This window comes from Sylvia atricapilla, chromosome 19 (assembly GCF_009819655.1).
Source record: "Sylvia atricapilla isolate bSylAtr1 chromosome 19, bSylAtr1.pri, whole genome shotgun sequence".
NCBI lineage: Eukaryota > Metazoa > Chordata > Aves > Passeriformes > Sylviidae > Sylvia > Sylvia atricapilla.
Genome location: NC_089158.1, coordinates 106,821 through 122,972, shown reverse-complemented (window position 1 = coordinate 122,972; position 16,152 = coordinate 106,821). Strand labels below are relative to the sequence as shown.

The window sequence follows — 16,152 nt, the reverse complement described above, 5'->3', positions numbered from 1 at the left end:
CTTGTTTACATCCACCTCAAGTCTTTGTTGTGCTCTTGTAGGGCCCTGTTGGTGACAGAGGTGACCGAGGGGAGCCTGGAGACACTGGTTATCCTGTGAGTCTTATGCCAAATGGATGATTCAAAGATGTTTGCCTGGGGGAAGTGCTCCCAGCCCACATCAGCCCACAGAATTGCCCAGCAGTCCCAGTTCCTAACCTGCTGTTGTCCCTGGTCAGCTGCTGCACATGGCTGTGATTCAGCTGTCTTAACCCAAAGCAATAAAAACATTGCTGAAAGCAAGGAAGTCAGCACCTCGCCCTGCCCTGCAGCTCCCTGGATGAAGCTAACAGAATGAGCAGGACCACTTTTTTGCACAGGTGTCTGTGATTATCAAGGAGATATCCCAGACAAGGTGTGTGCAAGAGAGTTCATGTCAGTGCTGGACAAATTGCAAGACTGATGTGCCTGTGGCTGTAGGTTCTTCCATGGCAACATCTGTGAACTTTAAGATTTGGAGACTTCCAAAATCTTTATAAGATTTCTCTCAAAAGCAAAAACAAGGCTATGAATTATCCTGCTGTGCTTCTTATGCCCTCTTTGCAGGACATTTTCAGCTGATTTGGGCTGATCTGCGATGGCTCCAGGAATTAAGTGTTACCTCCATTCAAAAGCATCTGGTCAGAGTGACCCATTAGAGTAATTTACAGATTTTGAATTCATCAGAGTAGCAGTGCTGCTGCCTTATTTTCTAGGACAGCTGTCTCTAACTCTTCACTTCCATTAGCACTGTGTGTATTTTGGGATGCATTAGAACACCTTCTTTGCTGCTTGAGAGTGATGAGAAGTTCCTCTTCCCAAAGTATATCCACAGGAGCATAGGCCCTACCCTCTACATCACCATTTCTATATCAGCAGAATGCAGGCACGTGTGTCTTCTTCTGCCCCTTAAATCACATTACATTAATTTTTCTTTCTCATTACCACAAAAGAACAAAGACATGTTCCCTCTCTGTTTTTTTATTTAAGGGTCAGGAAGGGCTTGATGGAGAAAGAGGAAAACCTGGGCAGCAAGGCTTACCGGTAAGAGATGCTGCTCTATTGTAAGGTACCCAGTGCCCCAGGCATAGTAAAAACAGGGAGATTGGAAGAGCTGCAGGAGGAGTGTGTGGTGAGCTGTGAAATGTGGGCACTTCCATCAACCTATGGAATGGGCATTTTGAGCCACATTTGAGACAAATGGGTGACAAACCAGGGAGCACACACAGTTCCAAAACCATCCTTTCTGAATGGGCGGCAAGAAATCTTAGGAGATGGGTGGTGGGAGATGGCAATGGCAGTGGAAGGCTCTGCCTGAAAATGATCCATTTGATGTGCTGCTGGTCCAGTGTGAGATGAGACCCTATTATTCTACTTAAAAGTTGTTTCCTCTCAAACTAGTGAAAGACTTTGTGAAAGACTAAATTAAATCCAAACTCAAGGGAAGGACTTTTTATTCCCTTGTTTTATACAGTAGCATCTGATCTTTATATGTGACTATTGCAACTGAGAGTGCAGCAGCACATTAAATGTAGTTTGTATTGAGAAATAAAGTTGAATCAATTCCCACTCTTTGTAAGGATGATGGGAAGAACCACAGATTCTATTTTGGGATTAAAAATGATAGTTCTCTGTTATATGGCCCAGAAATTATTGGAGCTGCTGCATTCCCCGGTGAATGTAGTTTATTTGGGGGTTGGTAGTCCCTAAGATGATTCAGATGGAAGCAGGAACTTTGGATTATCTTTAGTAAAGGTCCATTAAAAACGTGGCTCAGAAACAAGCTGAAAAAGGAGAGCTCTGCAGGGAGTCCTTTTATTTGGTGTTAGTCCAGATTTTGCCACTGGCACAAATACAGACCAAAAAACCCAACCTGGCTGGCCAGGAGAAAAAGCTGAGATGGGTGTGATGGGGAAGAGACCAGCAAGAGAGCAGTGAAATACCCTCTCTGCTGTACTCCATAGGCAGTTTTCTAACACCTGACCCCCAGGAGTAACCAGGGCAAGGTCTGCAGTGTGCAAAAGAGGGGTGGCACCAGCAGTCACTGTGTAAACTGCTCGTTCTGCGCAGAGGCTCCTTCCTGCCCACTTCCCAGCACTGCTCTCCAGGCACCATCTGGAATTTGGTGAATGATTTCCACAAATACAGGCACCACCCAAATGAGGGGCAGGGTTGCTGCTTCTCCAATCGACGCCCTGTTAAATGCTCTCTGGAGACAGTTCCCTGCTCCTTTTTTCTCCAGGGGCCTGAGTACAGGCAGTTTCCCTGAATTGTTTCCATACAGTCAATGTTATTAGGGCACAAAAAATGCTGTCCTTTGTACTTCATGCAAGATACTGCCAGAAGAGAATTTTAAGCAGATTTTTCTTGTTTATGTTTTGTAGGGTGATCCTGGATCACCAGGCAAGCCAGGAGCAAAGGGATCCAAAGGTGATGTGGTAGGTTTCAGCAGGGTGAATTTATGCTGTACTAAGTTTAAGGAAAAACTCTAATTAAGAGGACTCTCATGGTTTTGCCCAGCATGTGGGATTTTTGCCTATGGTCTATGACTTGAAAGGCTGTGGAGATCCTAGTGGGAGGGCTGTAAACATGTGGGTGTCTGAGCCTAGTGGTTTGTTGGCTGTGTGGAACTGGATCAAGACAGTTCCAGCTCCAGCATGATGGGTGACTCTTGGGCAGGGCAGGTCTTAAGTCCCTGCCATGGGTCTCTTTCCCATGCCCTGTTTGTGCTGTCTCCATCCCCAAGGAGGACTGAGCCAGGCAAGAGTCTCTCACTTTCATTTGAACCATAAACTTTTCTGGCTTGAAACCTTCCAGGTTTTGGAGTCCATTTATCCATGGAGTTGTTTCTTGGAACAATCCCTCTAACTTCTTGTTCTTATTGAGCAAGAAAACCCATGACACATGGGTCCTTCAGGGTTCATTGGGGCACTTCATACCTACTTCTACCTCCACATCTGGCTGTAATGACAGCCTGCTAATTACTCTCACAGACCAGGGACTTTATTTGCTAAAACATAAAAATATGTGACCTCAATACTCAGCAAATTCCTGCTCTCTCTTGGCAGATGTCAGGGTTTTTGATCTGACCATGCTGGGAGTAATGCCAGAAGATAGTTTTAGGTCTTCTTGGCAAGAAGTGTACCAGGTGATAAGATAAATAAATTCTGCCCATCGATGGACAATGTGGAACTGCTTTTGGTCTAATGAATAGCAGGGCAAGCACCCCCAGGAATATTTACTTCATGTAGCTGGCCAGTCTGGTCCTTTGCAGATGGGAAAACAATGCACAGAAAATGAGTTCTTCAATTTAAAAGTGCTTTTAGTACATGACCTCACTAAGAGAACCCGTGAAGGTGATGAGGCTGAGTTTTCCATTCATCCTGCACAAATTAATTCTTTTTACAGCTAATAAACCTCAGGAGTATTTCTTTTCTGCCTTTATTCACAAAGCAGAATTGCAAATTTCAGACAGAAGACACCCTTTTTAATTTCCATTAGCTCTCCAAAATAGAGTTACTTCTCAGAAAGAAGCCCCCTCTGAACACCCTTAGAGAACTCACTGGGTCCTGGGTTTGCTGTCAATAAACTAATGGAGGACTTACGGAGATTTTTAGCATCTTGTGAGCTAATGGAGGTTTTTAGCATCTTGTTCTAATGTTTGCCAGTGTACCAAGTCCTCCCTTGAGTTCATCCTGCTTTATTTGTCCTCATCTGCTCCATATTAGGAAAAATGCAGGTCCTTGCCTTCTAGCTATTCATTCCTGCTCTAGAACTCTCAAGACATACGAAGAATCACTTGTAATAAAACCAAGTAGCAGTTCATTCCCCGGCACTGGAGCAACTGACAATAAATCTCTTTCCAGTCATTATCCAGAATCACACCCTGAAGTCACAGTCCCAAGTGGAGCTATGATAGAACTGCTGCAATTTTAGATCTTTCTGGGTTTTTTACTTGCAGGGTCAAAAAGGAAAGCAAGGAGCAAGGGGCAGTGCAGGGAGCAGAGGCTCACTGGTAGGTGAAAATTCAGTTTTCTGCCCCAGGAAATGCTGTCTGGGAGCTCCTTCTCTAACACCTTTGTGATTTTAGGGCATCCTTGGGCTACCAGGTCCTCGAGGAGTGGTGGGAAGGCAGGGTCAGGAGGGTGCCCCTGGAGTGGACGGAGTGCCTGGGAAGGACGGCGTGCCTGGGGTGCTGGTAAGCTTCAACTGCAGCCTTGAGGCATCAACAGCAAACACAACGTTGTATCTGGAAAACTGAAAGGTGGCACAGGACAAATTACATAATCCAGCTATGGGTATTCCAGTTTACATGTACCCAGAGTGGGTCTTCTTCACATATTACTTGCACATAGAGGCAGCAGCTGCCTTTGCATGACCAGATCTGTAAATAAACTGGGCTTTGTAGCCTGACAGACACTCACATGCACAGAAGTCTGTCCACGTCCTCAAGCCCACCCCTGCAAACCTATTCCTCTCTTGCTCAGGGCAGAATCCCACCACTCCCCTGTCCCCCCAGAAGCTGAGAAGAGGGGGGAAAGGGGTTTGTTTCATAACCTTTTGTGTATTCCTTTTCTAGGGAGAGCAGGGTGATGATGGGGAAGAAGGTGTGACTGGGATGTCAGGCAGGAGAGGGAACCCCGGTGTGCCAGGACTGCCTGGGGCCCAGGGACCACCAGGATTTAAGGTGAGTTTCTGACTCCCTAATATGCTGCTGGGAGTGATCCAGTCTGTGAGCCTGATGACTCTGAGCTTGAGCTCTCCAAGGTCTAATATGGTCTCAGTTCCTGCTGACGTCTTTCACTTAGCTAGACGTTCTGTAGATCTTTCTTCTCATCCATCCCTCCATCCATTTTCCTGATGTACACAGCAGCTGAATGTCCCAGAGACTTTTCCTCCCTTACCAATGGAGCTCAGGAGCCTGCAGACACACATACTTACACTAAAAACACTTGAGTTTTCTATCATTAGAAACCTGGCTAGAAAAAACATGGAGAAGTTGCAGAGGAACTGCCACAGCTCACCTGTAGGGTGTCCAGGATGGAAAACTCCATGGGAGATTCAGGTGTTCTTGCTACTCTGCAAGACCTGAACTTCTGGAGGGAAATCTTGCTGCTTGGTCTTTAGCATGTTTACTGGATTAGAACAACTGGAGCCAGTATGGGCTTGGACATCACACCGGGTGGAAAGAGGGACTAGCTGCTTTTGTGACATTGGAGTTTCTTCCTGGTCCTTGCCCTGATCAAAGCTCACCATAGGATCTAAACTGGACCCACAGCAATTCAGTCGTTTGTAGTAAGACTCTGTAAATAGGAAGACTCCAGCTGGGTTTGGATAGGCTCTGGGATCTGATTTAAATTTGGGCTCCACAACACGTAGCCCTTGATCTGTCACTTCCTGCCTTCCAGCTGCCTTGGACAGTACAACAGGAGGTGTCTGACAGAGTCTGTGTCCTTGTCACACACTCACACCATGTCTCCAGGGGAATTTGTTTCCCCTTTTCCAGCTGTTCCATCATCCTAGGCTCTCCCTGCCTTTGCTCTTCCCCATGCCAAGGGCCAGAAGCAGCACAGGCTCCAGCCACTCAGTCTGGGCAGACTGGGAGAGAGCAGCAAAATGTAGTACTGGATGGCAGAAGTCTCTCTCTGGATTGAAGCTGTAGAGTTAACACAGGGGGAAATGTTGGGTTTGCAGCCTCTGGAGTGAGGTCCTGCTCTTGGCCTGCCTTCAGCATTTCCCATGAATTAATCATCAATTGCCAGCCTGCTGGGGGAAGAGATTATGGGAAACTGCAGGGCAGGACAAAGAATGTAGGAAGTGCAAAGAGAAGAGATTTGATCCCCTTTCTACCCCTACCGCCTTCCAGGTGGGAGAGGTCTCCTGAGGCTCCTGCTCTGTGGGCAACCCAGGAGGAGACACAGCCAGGCCCACCTTGGTCTCACCCTGTGCCTCTTGAGCAACCTGTCTTAGCAGACCTGGGGCATCCCCTGATGGAACCACATTCCTTATCCCAATGAGCTATCTTTTCCAGCCTTCCATCTATGGCTATTTCAGCTGAGTGCTGTTATGTTTAGCTCTTGTCCTTTGAAATTAACTTAAATTCTGTTATTTTTAGGGTGAAAGAGGATTGCCTGGACAGACTGGCCCAACAGGGAAGCGAGGATCACCGGGAGGAACAGGCCTTCCAGGGAGCCCTGGTGACCCAGGAGCCAAAGGACAGCCGGTGAGTGGGGATGGAACTGATCAGAGCTGGCCCCAGGCTCCTCCTGCAGGAGAGGGTACAGATCCACAGCCTTGGACAGCAGGGGGATCCCTGGGAGGGTCTTTACAGGGGAGCCCATACCCAGCTTGAGCATGATTCTGGGAGAGAGATTAGGAGAGAGATTCTGGGAGAGAGATTTGGACTGATATGAAACAAGAATGAACCCAAACTACCTCAAATAAAATACACTTGTTTGGCTGTTTTATGTAAAACCTTATGCTAACAGTTTTCAAGCTGAAAGGTAGCAATCAACACCACCACATATCATTTTGTCATTGATTATAGATCAGTCTCACAAATTATTTTGTCTCTGTGACACAAGTGATACATTCTTTTGCCTCATATTGTCACTGCCTGATTTGCTGCCGGACTAGTGACCGTGTCCCTTTGGCTGAGATGACTCCATGACATTTAAACCCTTCTGACTTTCCATGTGCTTTTGCCTGAAATTCCTCTGTAAAAAAGGCTTGGTTGATTCTCCTAATGCAGGAAAGACCTTAGTCCCCTGTTGGTAGCAATTTCTCTTTCCAGGACCCAGAAATTGGGAGTTAAATCAATTTGTATCCTTGGAAAGTTTTTTACGCTCCATCAAGTCCAATCAAGTTCTTTCTTGCCAAGCAGTTTCTCACTGTCATGGCTTTTTTCAAGGGAAAACTTCCTAACAGTGAGGTTTCTAGGCTGATGCAGGAATGACTGTACAGTAAAGGGGGTGGAAGCCCCATCACTTGGGTCATTCACAACGGAGTGAACAACCCATTGCAATACACCCCAAAAGGCATAGTCAGAATAGTGGAGACAATCCTGCCAAAAGGCCAAACAAGCCTTATCTGTCTCTGATGTTCCTAACACTGGAGAAGAATCAGCTGGTGAAAGTTTCTGACCCCTTTTGTTTTTTAAACGTTGAATCATCTTGAATTTTGACATCTGAGAAGCCCAAAAATATCAAAGGATGACCATCTCAAACATGGTGAAAGGAGGATGTTTACATAAGAACATGCTACCCAGGGTGGGTTTTTATTCTCAGAGTACATGCTCTGTGCTGATTCAAGCTTGACAGTCTTTCAACTATTTTATTATTGTTTTTCTTACAAAATTGAGGAACAATCCCTGCAGAGTAGAATAGGAAAAGAATTAAAAGGTATGTGTGGTTATCCTGGGCTTGAGTGGGAGGTTATGTTGCAGGAACATGCACTTTTTTAACAGCTTGAATGAGCATAGTTTAAAATTAGTTTGAATTAGTAGGCCAGTCTATTTTTTATTAGAAATAAAAGAGTAGCTTGTTTTAAAGAACTTTGAGGCTGTTATTTTGCAGCAAGAAATTCCAAGATCAATCTCAGAGTAGATGCTCTGCATCCTGCTTCTGCTCGGCTAAGCCACAGAAACATCAGCTGGGAATAGTGTAGGTTTGCCTCCCATTATGGGGGCAGAAAGGTGGCATTGATGAGATCTGAGGGATCAAGAGAGTTGCTTCTAGCCTGATGTTTGTGTAGCTCCTCCTCCAGGTTTTTTTTCATTCTTGTTTCTCATCAGTCCTGCTTAGACTGAGGAATACTCACAGATTCCTTTTTCTCTGGAGCTGCTGAACTCTTGGTGCACCTCTGAGTGACATCTCCAGCCACCAGTGTGAATTTACTGTTGTCCTTTGTTCTTGTATTTGTCTTGGCTGTCATGTGCAGGGAGACTTTGGCGAGGCAGGATTTCCAGGGATTGCAGGACTGTTTGGGCCAAAGGTAAGAGGCTGCTGGTGGCCAGTTGGTTTTCTAGTCTCACTGTAACTGGGGACAGGGAATGCCACACTTGTTGCATTGCTAGCAGCTCTGCAGGAACTCTAGAAATTGAATTTTGATCCCAACTTTCTTTATTTTTTTAAATCTTCATTTCTTAAAGGAGTGTGTGCTTACATGTACTTTGTTGGAGGAAAAGGGGTGTCCTAGAGATTCTGTGGCTGTTTTCACCCTTTCTGACATTTCTATTGCTAGCATCAACCATCAGCCTACACCTGAGATACCCAAAGTGCATCCCTAACACTGAGAGCCTTGACTTGAAATTTAGACTCATTTTATCGACATATAATTTTCCTGGTGAGAGGAAACTGTTTTCTGTCAAAAGTAAAAGCCTTGCAAAACAGGAGTGGGAAACAAATTTGAAACAAATTTAAAACAAATTGGATCTTCCCAGTCCCAGAGACAGGAGGCAGCACCCCTGTCCTTAAAGCAGAGCTCTAAGCAAGGGCATAAACACAGAGTTTGGTTATTCAGTAGACTTCACATCTCACTTTTTGATCACAGGGCCCCCCAGGAGACCTTGGGTTCAAAGGCATTCAGGGACCACATGGGCCACCAGGTGTCATGGTGAGTGGTTTTCTAGTTTGTGAGGATTTTCTTCCTTCACCCCTGTTTCTGTGAAGCTCCAGGGGCTGTGAGGAGCACAGTGCCCAAGGCCATGGCACCACCTCTGAGCCCCACTGCTGTAGGTGACCACATCTGCATGGGGCTTGGAGACAGCCATGCTGCACAGAGCACTCCAGCTGCACTGAAATCCTTCTATTTATCGAATTTCTGAGGTTTAACAAGGCTCATGTCAACCATACTGTGAGGACTCATCTCTTTGGACTTGCAGTTTGAATTTTTTTTTTTTATTATTATTCCAGCTATAAATACCACCACCAAGTTGCTGAAAAGCAGCAAAGATTCAGTGTCTTCACTGAGTCTGCCCTAGTGAAAATGACTGTTAGGTCCCACGTGGTTCACATGTCTTTTCTTTTCTAGGGAAAAGAAGGAATTATTGGTCCTCTGGGCATTCAGGGTCCCACGGGAAGCCCTGTAAGTATCCACACTTCTTTTCTGCCTGTATTTTTTAGAAGAGTTTAAGTCCGTGAGATCCAAGATATTTGAGGCCAGCACAAGTAACCCTCAAATCCTGCTGTAATCAGGAAAGCAAAATGGACTTTAAGACCAGCAGCTTCAGGAAAGTGCAGGCTTAGTCTCTGGCTGCATAGACAACTGCTAGGAGATTATTAGCTGAAAAGTGAGGAGCAGCACTACAGAAGTGCAAGGTTTTCAATAGACTGGAGGACAAGAATGTTATTACAGATTTTTGAAAGCCAGAGTTTCCAAAGAACTTGGCCTGGAGGAACGTGGGAGGAACACATTTAAATAAATTTAAATATAAATATGTTAAACTGAGAACCACTTGATTTTGGGAAGTGTTGAAAATTCCTGCCTGCCCTGAACACAGATGAAAGATTAGGTCAGCACTTTGTGAAAGCACAAGCATGGCACCACTCAGAGCTCGGTCCTGCCACTGGCAGAGATAAAAAACAGTGAGATGAACTCAGACATTGACAAAACAGCCAGTAATGGCATTTTTTGCTTTGGGATGGGGACGCCAATATAACACCCTGAGCTGGTGAGATAGAGATGCACCTGAGTCCTTCCAAGGAGCTTCTGGGGGGCAGCACGCAGCAGAGCAGCCTGTGGATGAATGGTCAGTGACAGCCACCTCCTGTGTTTTGCAGGGGCCCAAGGGAGACAAAGGCAGCCGTGGGGAGATGGTAAGTGCTCATCCCACCCTGGGTGTCCCTAAGAGGGTCCCTGACTTTGAACAACCAAGAGTCACTCTGGGCTCTGTTGTGAGCAGAGGGTGCATCAGGTTCCAATCATGGCAAGACACTGATTAGAGATGTGTACACACATCCACACCACTCTGCTGGTAAAATTTCCGTTTCCTTAACACAGCAACTCTTCACCATGTTTTCCACAACTGTGGTGTCTCCAGTACAGCACCCAGCCCTTGGCACAGATGCCTTGGGAACAGCACATGGGTGTACAGGGAGATTTTGTGTCAGTAATGAGCATTTTCTGACTGCTTCTGCATATTTTTTTTCCCCCTGCAGGGTCTTCAAGGTCCAAGGGTAAGTATCTGACATCTCTTTTTCTGACTGGTATCTTGTATTTAAATAAAACAGTTTTTCTTAGCAAGTGTAAAGCTTCAGGGTGAGTAATTGCACACATGGAATATGTTGAGTACTTGGGGACATGGCATTAGTGATACTTGAGGAGCTGAAAGGGCTAGGAACATGGGATGCAGCAGGAATAGACCAGGTCTAGACAGATGTGCCCAGAGCAGGAACAAAATGGGGTCACCCCCTGTGTTTTGAAAGGTTTGAGGGACAGGCTGCTGGGAGGTGTTAAAAATCTAGCTGGGAAACAGATTCCTGCCAGTAAAAAACATGAGAAATGGAAATAAAAACGAGATATTTCACTAACTGATACTGCTCTGTCTTTAGGGTCCTCCAGGCCCACGAGGACACCCTGGCCCTCCGGTACGTAGATGGGGGAAGAGCTCATGATTGAAACAAGCTGAAATGATTGCTGTGTTCCTCTCCACAGGGACTGTTCCCTCACTGGAAATTATGGCTTAGCTCCATTCCTCATATGCAAAACCATGTGTGTGAATGGAACAGTGTTCCTTGTGCTTTAGTCCAAACCATCCCCAAGAGTTTTACAGAGACAGCATTGTTGTCTCTCTCACTTCTCTGCACTGAGGAGCAGCATGGGAAACTGGGGTTTCAAAAGGCCATGGCTGAGTATCTGTGCAACAGTGACTGACCAGCTTTCTGTCTGATGCCCTTTTTTTCCTCTGATTTCCAGGGCCCGCCAAGAGTTCCAGCCTCATTTGTAAGTTGACATTCTCTGTATGTTTGTTAATGATTATAACAAGTCCTGCAGAGCCAAGGTGCTGCTGGAACCCTGAAGACACACACTCAGGGTTCTGAGTTTCCAGCAGGAGATGCTCTGTTAGCAGAGCAATGCTTGAAGTGCAGCCTTGGATTGAGAAGTGTTTTCTTGCATCAGGGCATGTTCAACTTCTAACAATCTCAGTTTCTATCTTTTTCACACCACACCAGCAACAGGATGGCTTTGGTACAGCTTTCCAGACCCTGACCGACTCCAGCACCGCGCTAAAGAGAGAGGTACGAGGGAATTTGCTTGAGCTGGGGACTGGGAATGGTCTCATCAGTGCTTTCTGTGTGCAGAAAGTTTACACAAAGCCCTGATTTGTCATTGTTCTAGTGGAATATCTGGAATTTATGCAGGCAAAGGTCCAGTTAAAAGATATAGTTCTGTTGTGTCACTGATTTGTGAAGCTTCAGACCTCCTGACTTTGCCACTGTGACTTTGCCAGCTTTTCAGTAATGTCGTGTTTGGGACAATGCAAAGGCTTGTGGCTCACTGGCCCCAAGCCAGCACAGCCCAAGGATCTTGACCACTGATTTTTCTCAAAAACCCTTGTGGATACAACACCCAGTGCCCCTAGGGCACCCCTGACTTGCCTTCTTTTCTCTCCAGGGTTACCAACATCCAGACCTTCTCATGCTGGACCATGGAGGGGAGATCTTTAAGACTCTACACTACCTCAGCAACCTCATTCAGAGCATCAAAAGACCTCTGGGAACCAAGGAAAACCCTGCACGCATCTGCCGGGACCTCATGAACTGTGAACAGAAGATGACTGATGGTAGGAAGCCCCAAATGTGCAAAGGCTGCCTCCTCCCCAGGACTGTTCCACATGGTCTCCTTCCCTGGGACCAGTCACCAAGGAACCAAAACTCTCCTTTTGTCATTTGCAGAAAAGGTTGAGTGGCCTTGTTAACCCCCAAATCCTCCATTTCCTCAGGTACCTACTGGATTGACCCAAACCTTGGCTGCTCGTCAGACACCATACAGGTCATCTGTAACTTCACCAATGGTGGCCAGACGTGTCTCAGCCCTGTCACTATCTCCAAGGTAGGCACAGCTCAGCCCCAGAGCAGCATTTCCTACACTGCTATTGCCAAATATTTGTTTGTGTGTGTGTTGTCCCAGGACATGGGACAGTGACCACAAGGACACAGCACACGGATTGGAGGAGCATTTGTGTGACTGTAACACTCAGAACTGCTTTTAGGAGTTAAAAGCTGCACCTCAGGTGTTATTGGCTCTTGTCAAGACTAAGCCATGTGTTCCAGTGGTGTTTAATGAACCCATAGCCTTAACGTGACCGGTAACTTCATGTTTGGGTCACTTTCGCATTTTGTTTTCTGCCACCTGGAGAAGTGAGATCAGCTTAAATACACAAGTTTCCGGTGAAGTTGTTGCTATTGGATTTCTGTTGAGGAAGTACCTGTATTAAAAATACAAATAGCAATACCTGGGCTTGTTTGCAGATGAATTGGAACCTGCTTTGCAAATTGTATTAAATTTGAAGTTTACATTTGTTTCCTCCTACTTAAGGACCTTCCAGTTTGTTCTGCAAAGCAGAGGACCTGCTATGCCCTCATGAAAACTTTCCAAAATGACTTGGCGTCTGATCCTCATGCTCCCATTCACACCAGATCCAGCTCTGGACACCAGAGCAGAATGAAGCAGAGGGCAGGGATTCCCTTTGCTATCCCACCTTGCACTAACCCTGCTGCCCTCAGCCTCTCTGCACAGTGCCCCCATGACCTCTATGTCACCTCTACAGCTGGATTTTGACATCGGGAGAGTCCAGATGAACTTCCTGCGGCTGCTGAGCTCAGAGGTGGTGCAGCACATCACCATTCACTGCCTGAACACCTCTGTGTGGCGGGAAGGCTCCTCGGAGGAACCCTCGGAGAAAGCCCTGCGCTTCCAGGCCTGGAATGGGCAGGTGTTTGAAGCCAGTGGGCAGCTCAGGCCAGAAGTGGCAGCTGATGATTGCAAGGTATGTTGCTGTGAAAGAGGGAAGAAGTGGAGAGAAATGCCAGAGCCCACCCTGGGGCTCAAGTAACACCTATGCTGTTCATCCTGCAAGGGAGAAGGGTCAGGTTTACCTGTTCTCTCCAGTCCAGGATGCCATAGCAGCTCCTGTGAAGCAGATGGCCTTCAAATAGAAAGCAAAAGTTGAAATTCTGAAGTTGCCTGTGATGTATAGCAGCAGTGAAATGACAGAAGGGGGAATGACTCCCCAGGGGTGGTGACCCTGGCTCTTGTCTGGTGCCACACACGGTCAGGAGATGCTGGGCTGCATTCAGGCTCACAGCATCAGAAGCTTGTCTTGGTGGTACCACTCAAGCTCAGTTTTCATCAGCCTGATAAAGGGTTCCCCAAAATGCTCTCCAAACCCACCCCAGCCCTGCTCAGCCAGAGGGACAGTCCCTTCTCTCACAGAGGGATTTTCAGGATTATACCTCATGGAACGTACTCCTTTCTAAGCAGGATTCCCCCCTTGTTCACCGGCTGCCTCTCTGTCTCCCCTCCCCGCACAGATCAAGGATGGACACTGGCATCGGACCCTCTTTTCGTTTCGGACACAAGACCCTCAGCAGCTGCCAATTGTCAACATCTACAACCTGCCCCCATCAAAGCCAGGACAGCAATATCACCTCGAGGTCGGCCCTGTCTGCTTCCTTTGAACCAAGCTATGGAACCCACGCTCTGAGGCTGCAGTCCCATGGCTGGCCTGTTCTTACAGGGGCTCTCCTCACTCTCTGCAGCAAGGACAGCTAGGCTGTGTCTTTTGGGTCAACTCTTGCTCCAGCCTTTGGCTCAAGGTCTCCAGGAACCCATGATCTACTGAACTCAGCCAGTGGTTGAAAAGAGGAAGAACAAGGACGTGGGGGAAGTGGGCATCAGTCAGGACATGAGCAATGAAAAGGGATCGGGGGACTGGATGTTGTGGTTCCACACAGAAAGCTTTTTCCATGACCAAAGAAAACATTGAGAGAAACCTCAAGCGACTTGCAGCATGTGGGGTTGTTTTTCGTTTTTTTTTTTCCCCCCACCCACCCACCCATTTTTGTCTGGTTCCTGAGTTACCAAATATTTTTTCCAGTGAAAAAATAGTTAAAAAAAAATAGAGCTTCCCTCTCAGAGCTTGTTGCACTCTGGACGGCCATGTGCTGCATCAGGTCTCCCAGGTGGAGCTGCAAGTTGAATCTGGCTGCTCTGTGTACAGGAAGCATTTTGATGTGCAATATTAGAAGAAACAAAATATATATATTATATTATTTAATGCAAAAAGAAAAAGAAAAAAAAAAAGCCAAGTTTCTCCTTCCATGAGTTTAATCAACACTCCCCTCTACACGTGTGGTGTTGGAGTAGGGGAGAGTCATGAAGCAAAGAAAAGAGAATGGAAAGAGGGGAGTGGGAGAGATTGGTGCTAAAATAGAGAGAGGGAATGGGCTCATCTGATTTGTTTCTACCTCTCACTGTGAAATCTCCGGTGCTCTTAAAAAAGTGTGTTATTTTATATATATGACTTTATTTAAGGTTGCAAAGGTGCTATAATGTCTTGTCACAAAAAAAGACCCAAAAGACCACCCCCCCCCCCCCAAAAAAAAGCCCCACAGATTAATCTCTCTGGGAAGAGAAAAGATTATGTTCTACAGTTAAATCAGAGAAACAGCCACCTTAAAAGGGATCCTTCAGTGGCCATGGGTGTCAATAACACAACTCACACCACAGTCAACATCACTTATGGGATAATGTACAAGCAAATTTGCTTTTTTGTTTATCAGCACTTCATTGCTTTGGGAGGGGAGTGAGGGACACTGCTCATCCAGAAGTGTTGAGCCTCGGAGAGCTCTTTGGAGTTGGTTGAGTTGGGCTGTACTGAGTTTCCCACACGACTCCCTGGACTAAGCTCACATTTAAAACCAGCTCTGCAACTCTTTCCTCGGCTCCTCTGTCAAGACTGACATGATGGTACCTTGTTTCAGAACCCAGCCGAGCTTGGAAGGGTTTTGTTTTGTTAAGTTTTGTAGAAATTTAGTCTCTATATGTAAATTTGGAGGATTTTTTTTTTTAAAGAGGATAATTATGGTAGTCTTTAATTCTGTAAAAGGAATAATTATTGATGTAATCAGAGCTGTACTGTATCAGAAACTCTTCAGTGCCTGTTTGAAGTTTTCATGTCTCACATGGACTATGAATTTTATTTTTTTGAGGGAAAAAAAATTATCTGTGAGTCTCTCTTTGTGTATTTTTTTTTGTCACTACTGCCTGCTGGTTGGTTCCCGGCAACCATAGGAAAAGGTTAACAAGATCTGTCCCTAATACCTCACCCTCCATGCAGCCCCTGCCAGAAATACCTCATCCCCAGGTCAAAATGACCAACACCCATCACTTGCTGCCTCCCCGCACACCCCATACTCCAGATCTCTCCATTTCTCATGCCATGCCATTGGTTTTGTTTTTTCTCAAGGCCGCAGTTACCATTCATTCACCTTAAAGCCTTTTTTTTTTTTTTTTTTTTTTTTTTTAAATTTAAATAAATATTTAAAACTGAGGCAATGGAACAGGACTGGAGTTGTTTGTGGTTTTGGGTTCTTCATAAGAAACGAGGTGGGCAAGAGGTGCAGAAATTTCCTCGAGTGATCTGAGGAGCCAAACCCACACCCCAAACCTCCCTATGATGGCAAATGCACAAGATTGGGATCCCCTTGGCTCCCAACTGCTATGCCTCATCCCTGTCCCCATCCTGCCACAGGGTGGGAGAGCAAGAGGAAGAAGAAAGGGAAAGGAAAAAGAAAGGGGGGAAAGGGAAAAAAGGGAAGGGAAGGAGAAGGAGTAGGGGGAAATGGGATGGAGGGAAAAGAGGAGGGGGGGAAAAGAGGAGGGCAACAGCAGGGGACAAAGCAGGGTGAGGGCCCAAAAAAAGAGGATGGCAAAGGGAAGGAAGAGAGTGAGGGGAGAATAATCCTGGGTTTTCTGTGACAATAAGCACAGGAGCTGCCTTGGCCGGTGCTGGTTGCAACAGGGGCAGTGGGAAGGGGCTGAGTCGTGTTTGCTCAGCCCTGCTCTGGTCCTTCCCGGCACTGCTGAGTGCTGGCACCAGCTCTGCTCTGGCACCAAAGCCCGGGCTGATTGT

The 16,152-nt window shown here is 46.4% G+C and overlaps 1 protein-coding gene across 1 annotated transcript in view; it reads left to right on the top strand.

Moving 5' to 3' along the window:
- Window positions 1-15,338, top strand: part of COL27A1 (collagen type XXVII alpha 1 chain) — a 191,188-nt gene extending 175,850 nt beyond the window's left edge. The window contains exons 44-62 of the mRNA XM_066332459.1: window positions 42-95; window positions 1,008-1,061; window positions 2,402-2,455; window positions 3,979-4,032; window positions 4,108-4,215; window positions 4,597-4,704; window positions 6,133-6,240; window positions 7,956-8,009; window positions 8,568-8,630; window positions 9,048-9,101; window positions 9,797-9,832; window positions 10,175-10,192; window positions 10,568-10,603; window positions 10,932-10,958; window positions 11,189-11,254; window positions 11,631-11,799; window positions 11,959-12,068; window positions 12,787-13,005; window positions 13,550-15,338. Coding sequence (XP_066188556.1) covers window positions 42-95; window positions 1,008-1,061; window positions 2,402-2,455; window positions 3,979-4,032; window positions 4,108-4,215; window positions 4,597-4,704; window positions 6,133-6,240; window positions 7,956-8,009; window positions 8,568-8,630; window positions 9,048-9,101; window positions 9,797-9,832; window positions 10,175-10,192; window positions 10,568-10,603; window positions 10,932-10,958; window positions 11,189-11,254; window positions 11,631-11,799; window positions 11,959-12,068; window positions 12,787-13,005; window positions 13,550-13,696 — 1,539 coding nt within the window. The 3' untranslated portion in view covers window positions 13,697-15,338. The remainder of the gene's footprint in view (window positions 1-41; window positions 96-1,007; window positions 1,062-2,401; window positions 2,456-3,978; window positions 4,033-4,107; window positions 4,216-4,596; window positions 4,705-6,132; window positions 6,241-7,955; window positions 8,010-8,567; window positions 8,631-9,047; window positions 9,102-9,796; window positions 9,833-10,174; window positions 10,193-10,567; window positions 10,604-10,931; window positions 10,959-11,188; window positions 11,255-11,630; window positions 11,800-11,958; window positions 12,069-12,786; window positions 13,006-13,549) is intronic.
- The last annotated feature ends 814 nt before the right edge of the window (window positions 15,339-16,152 follow it).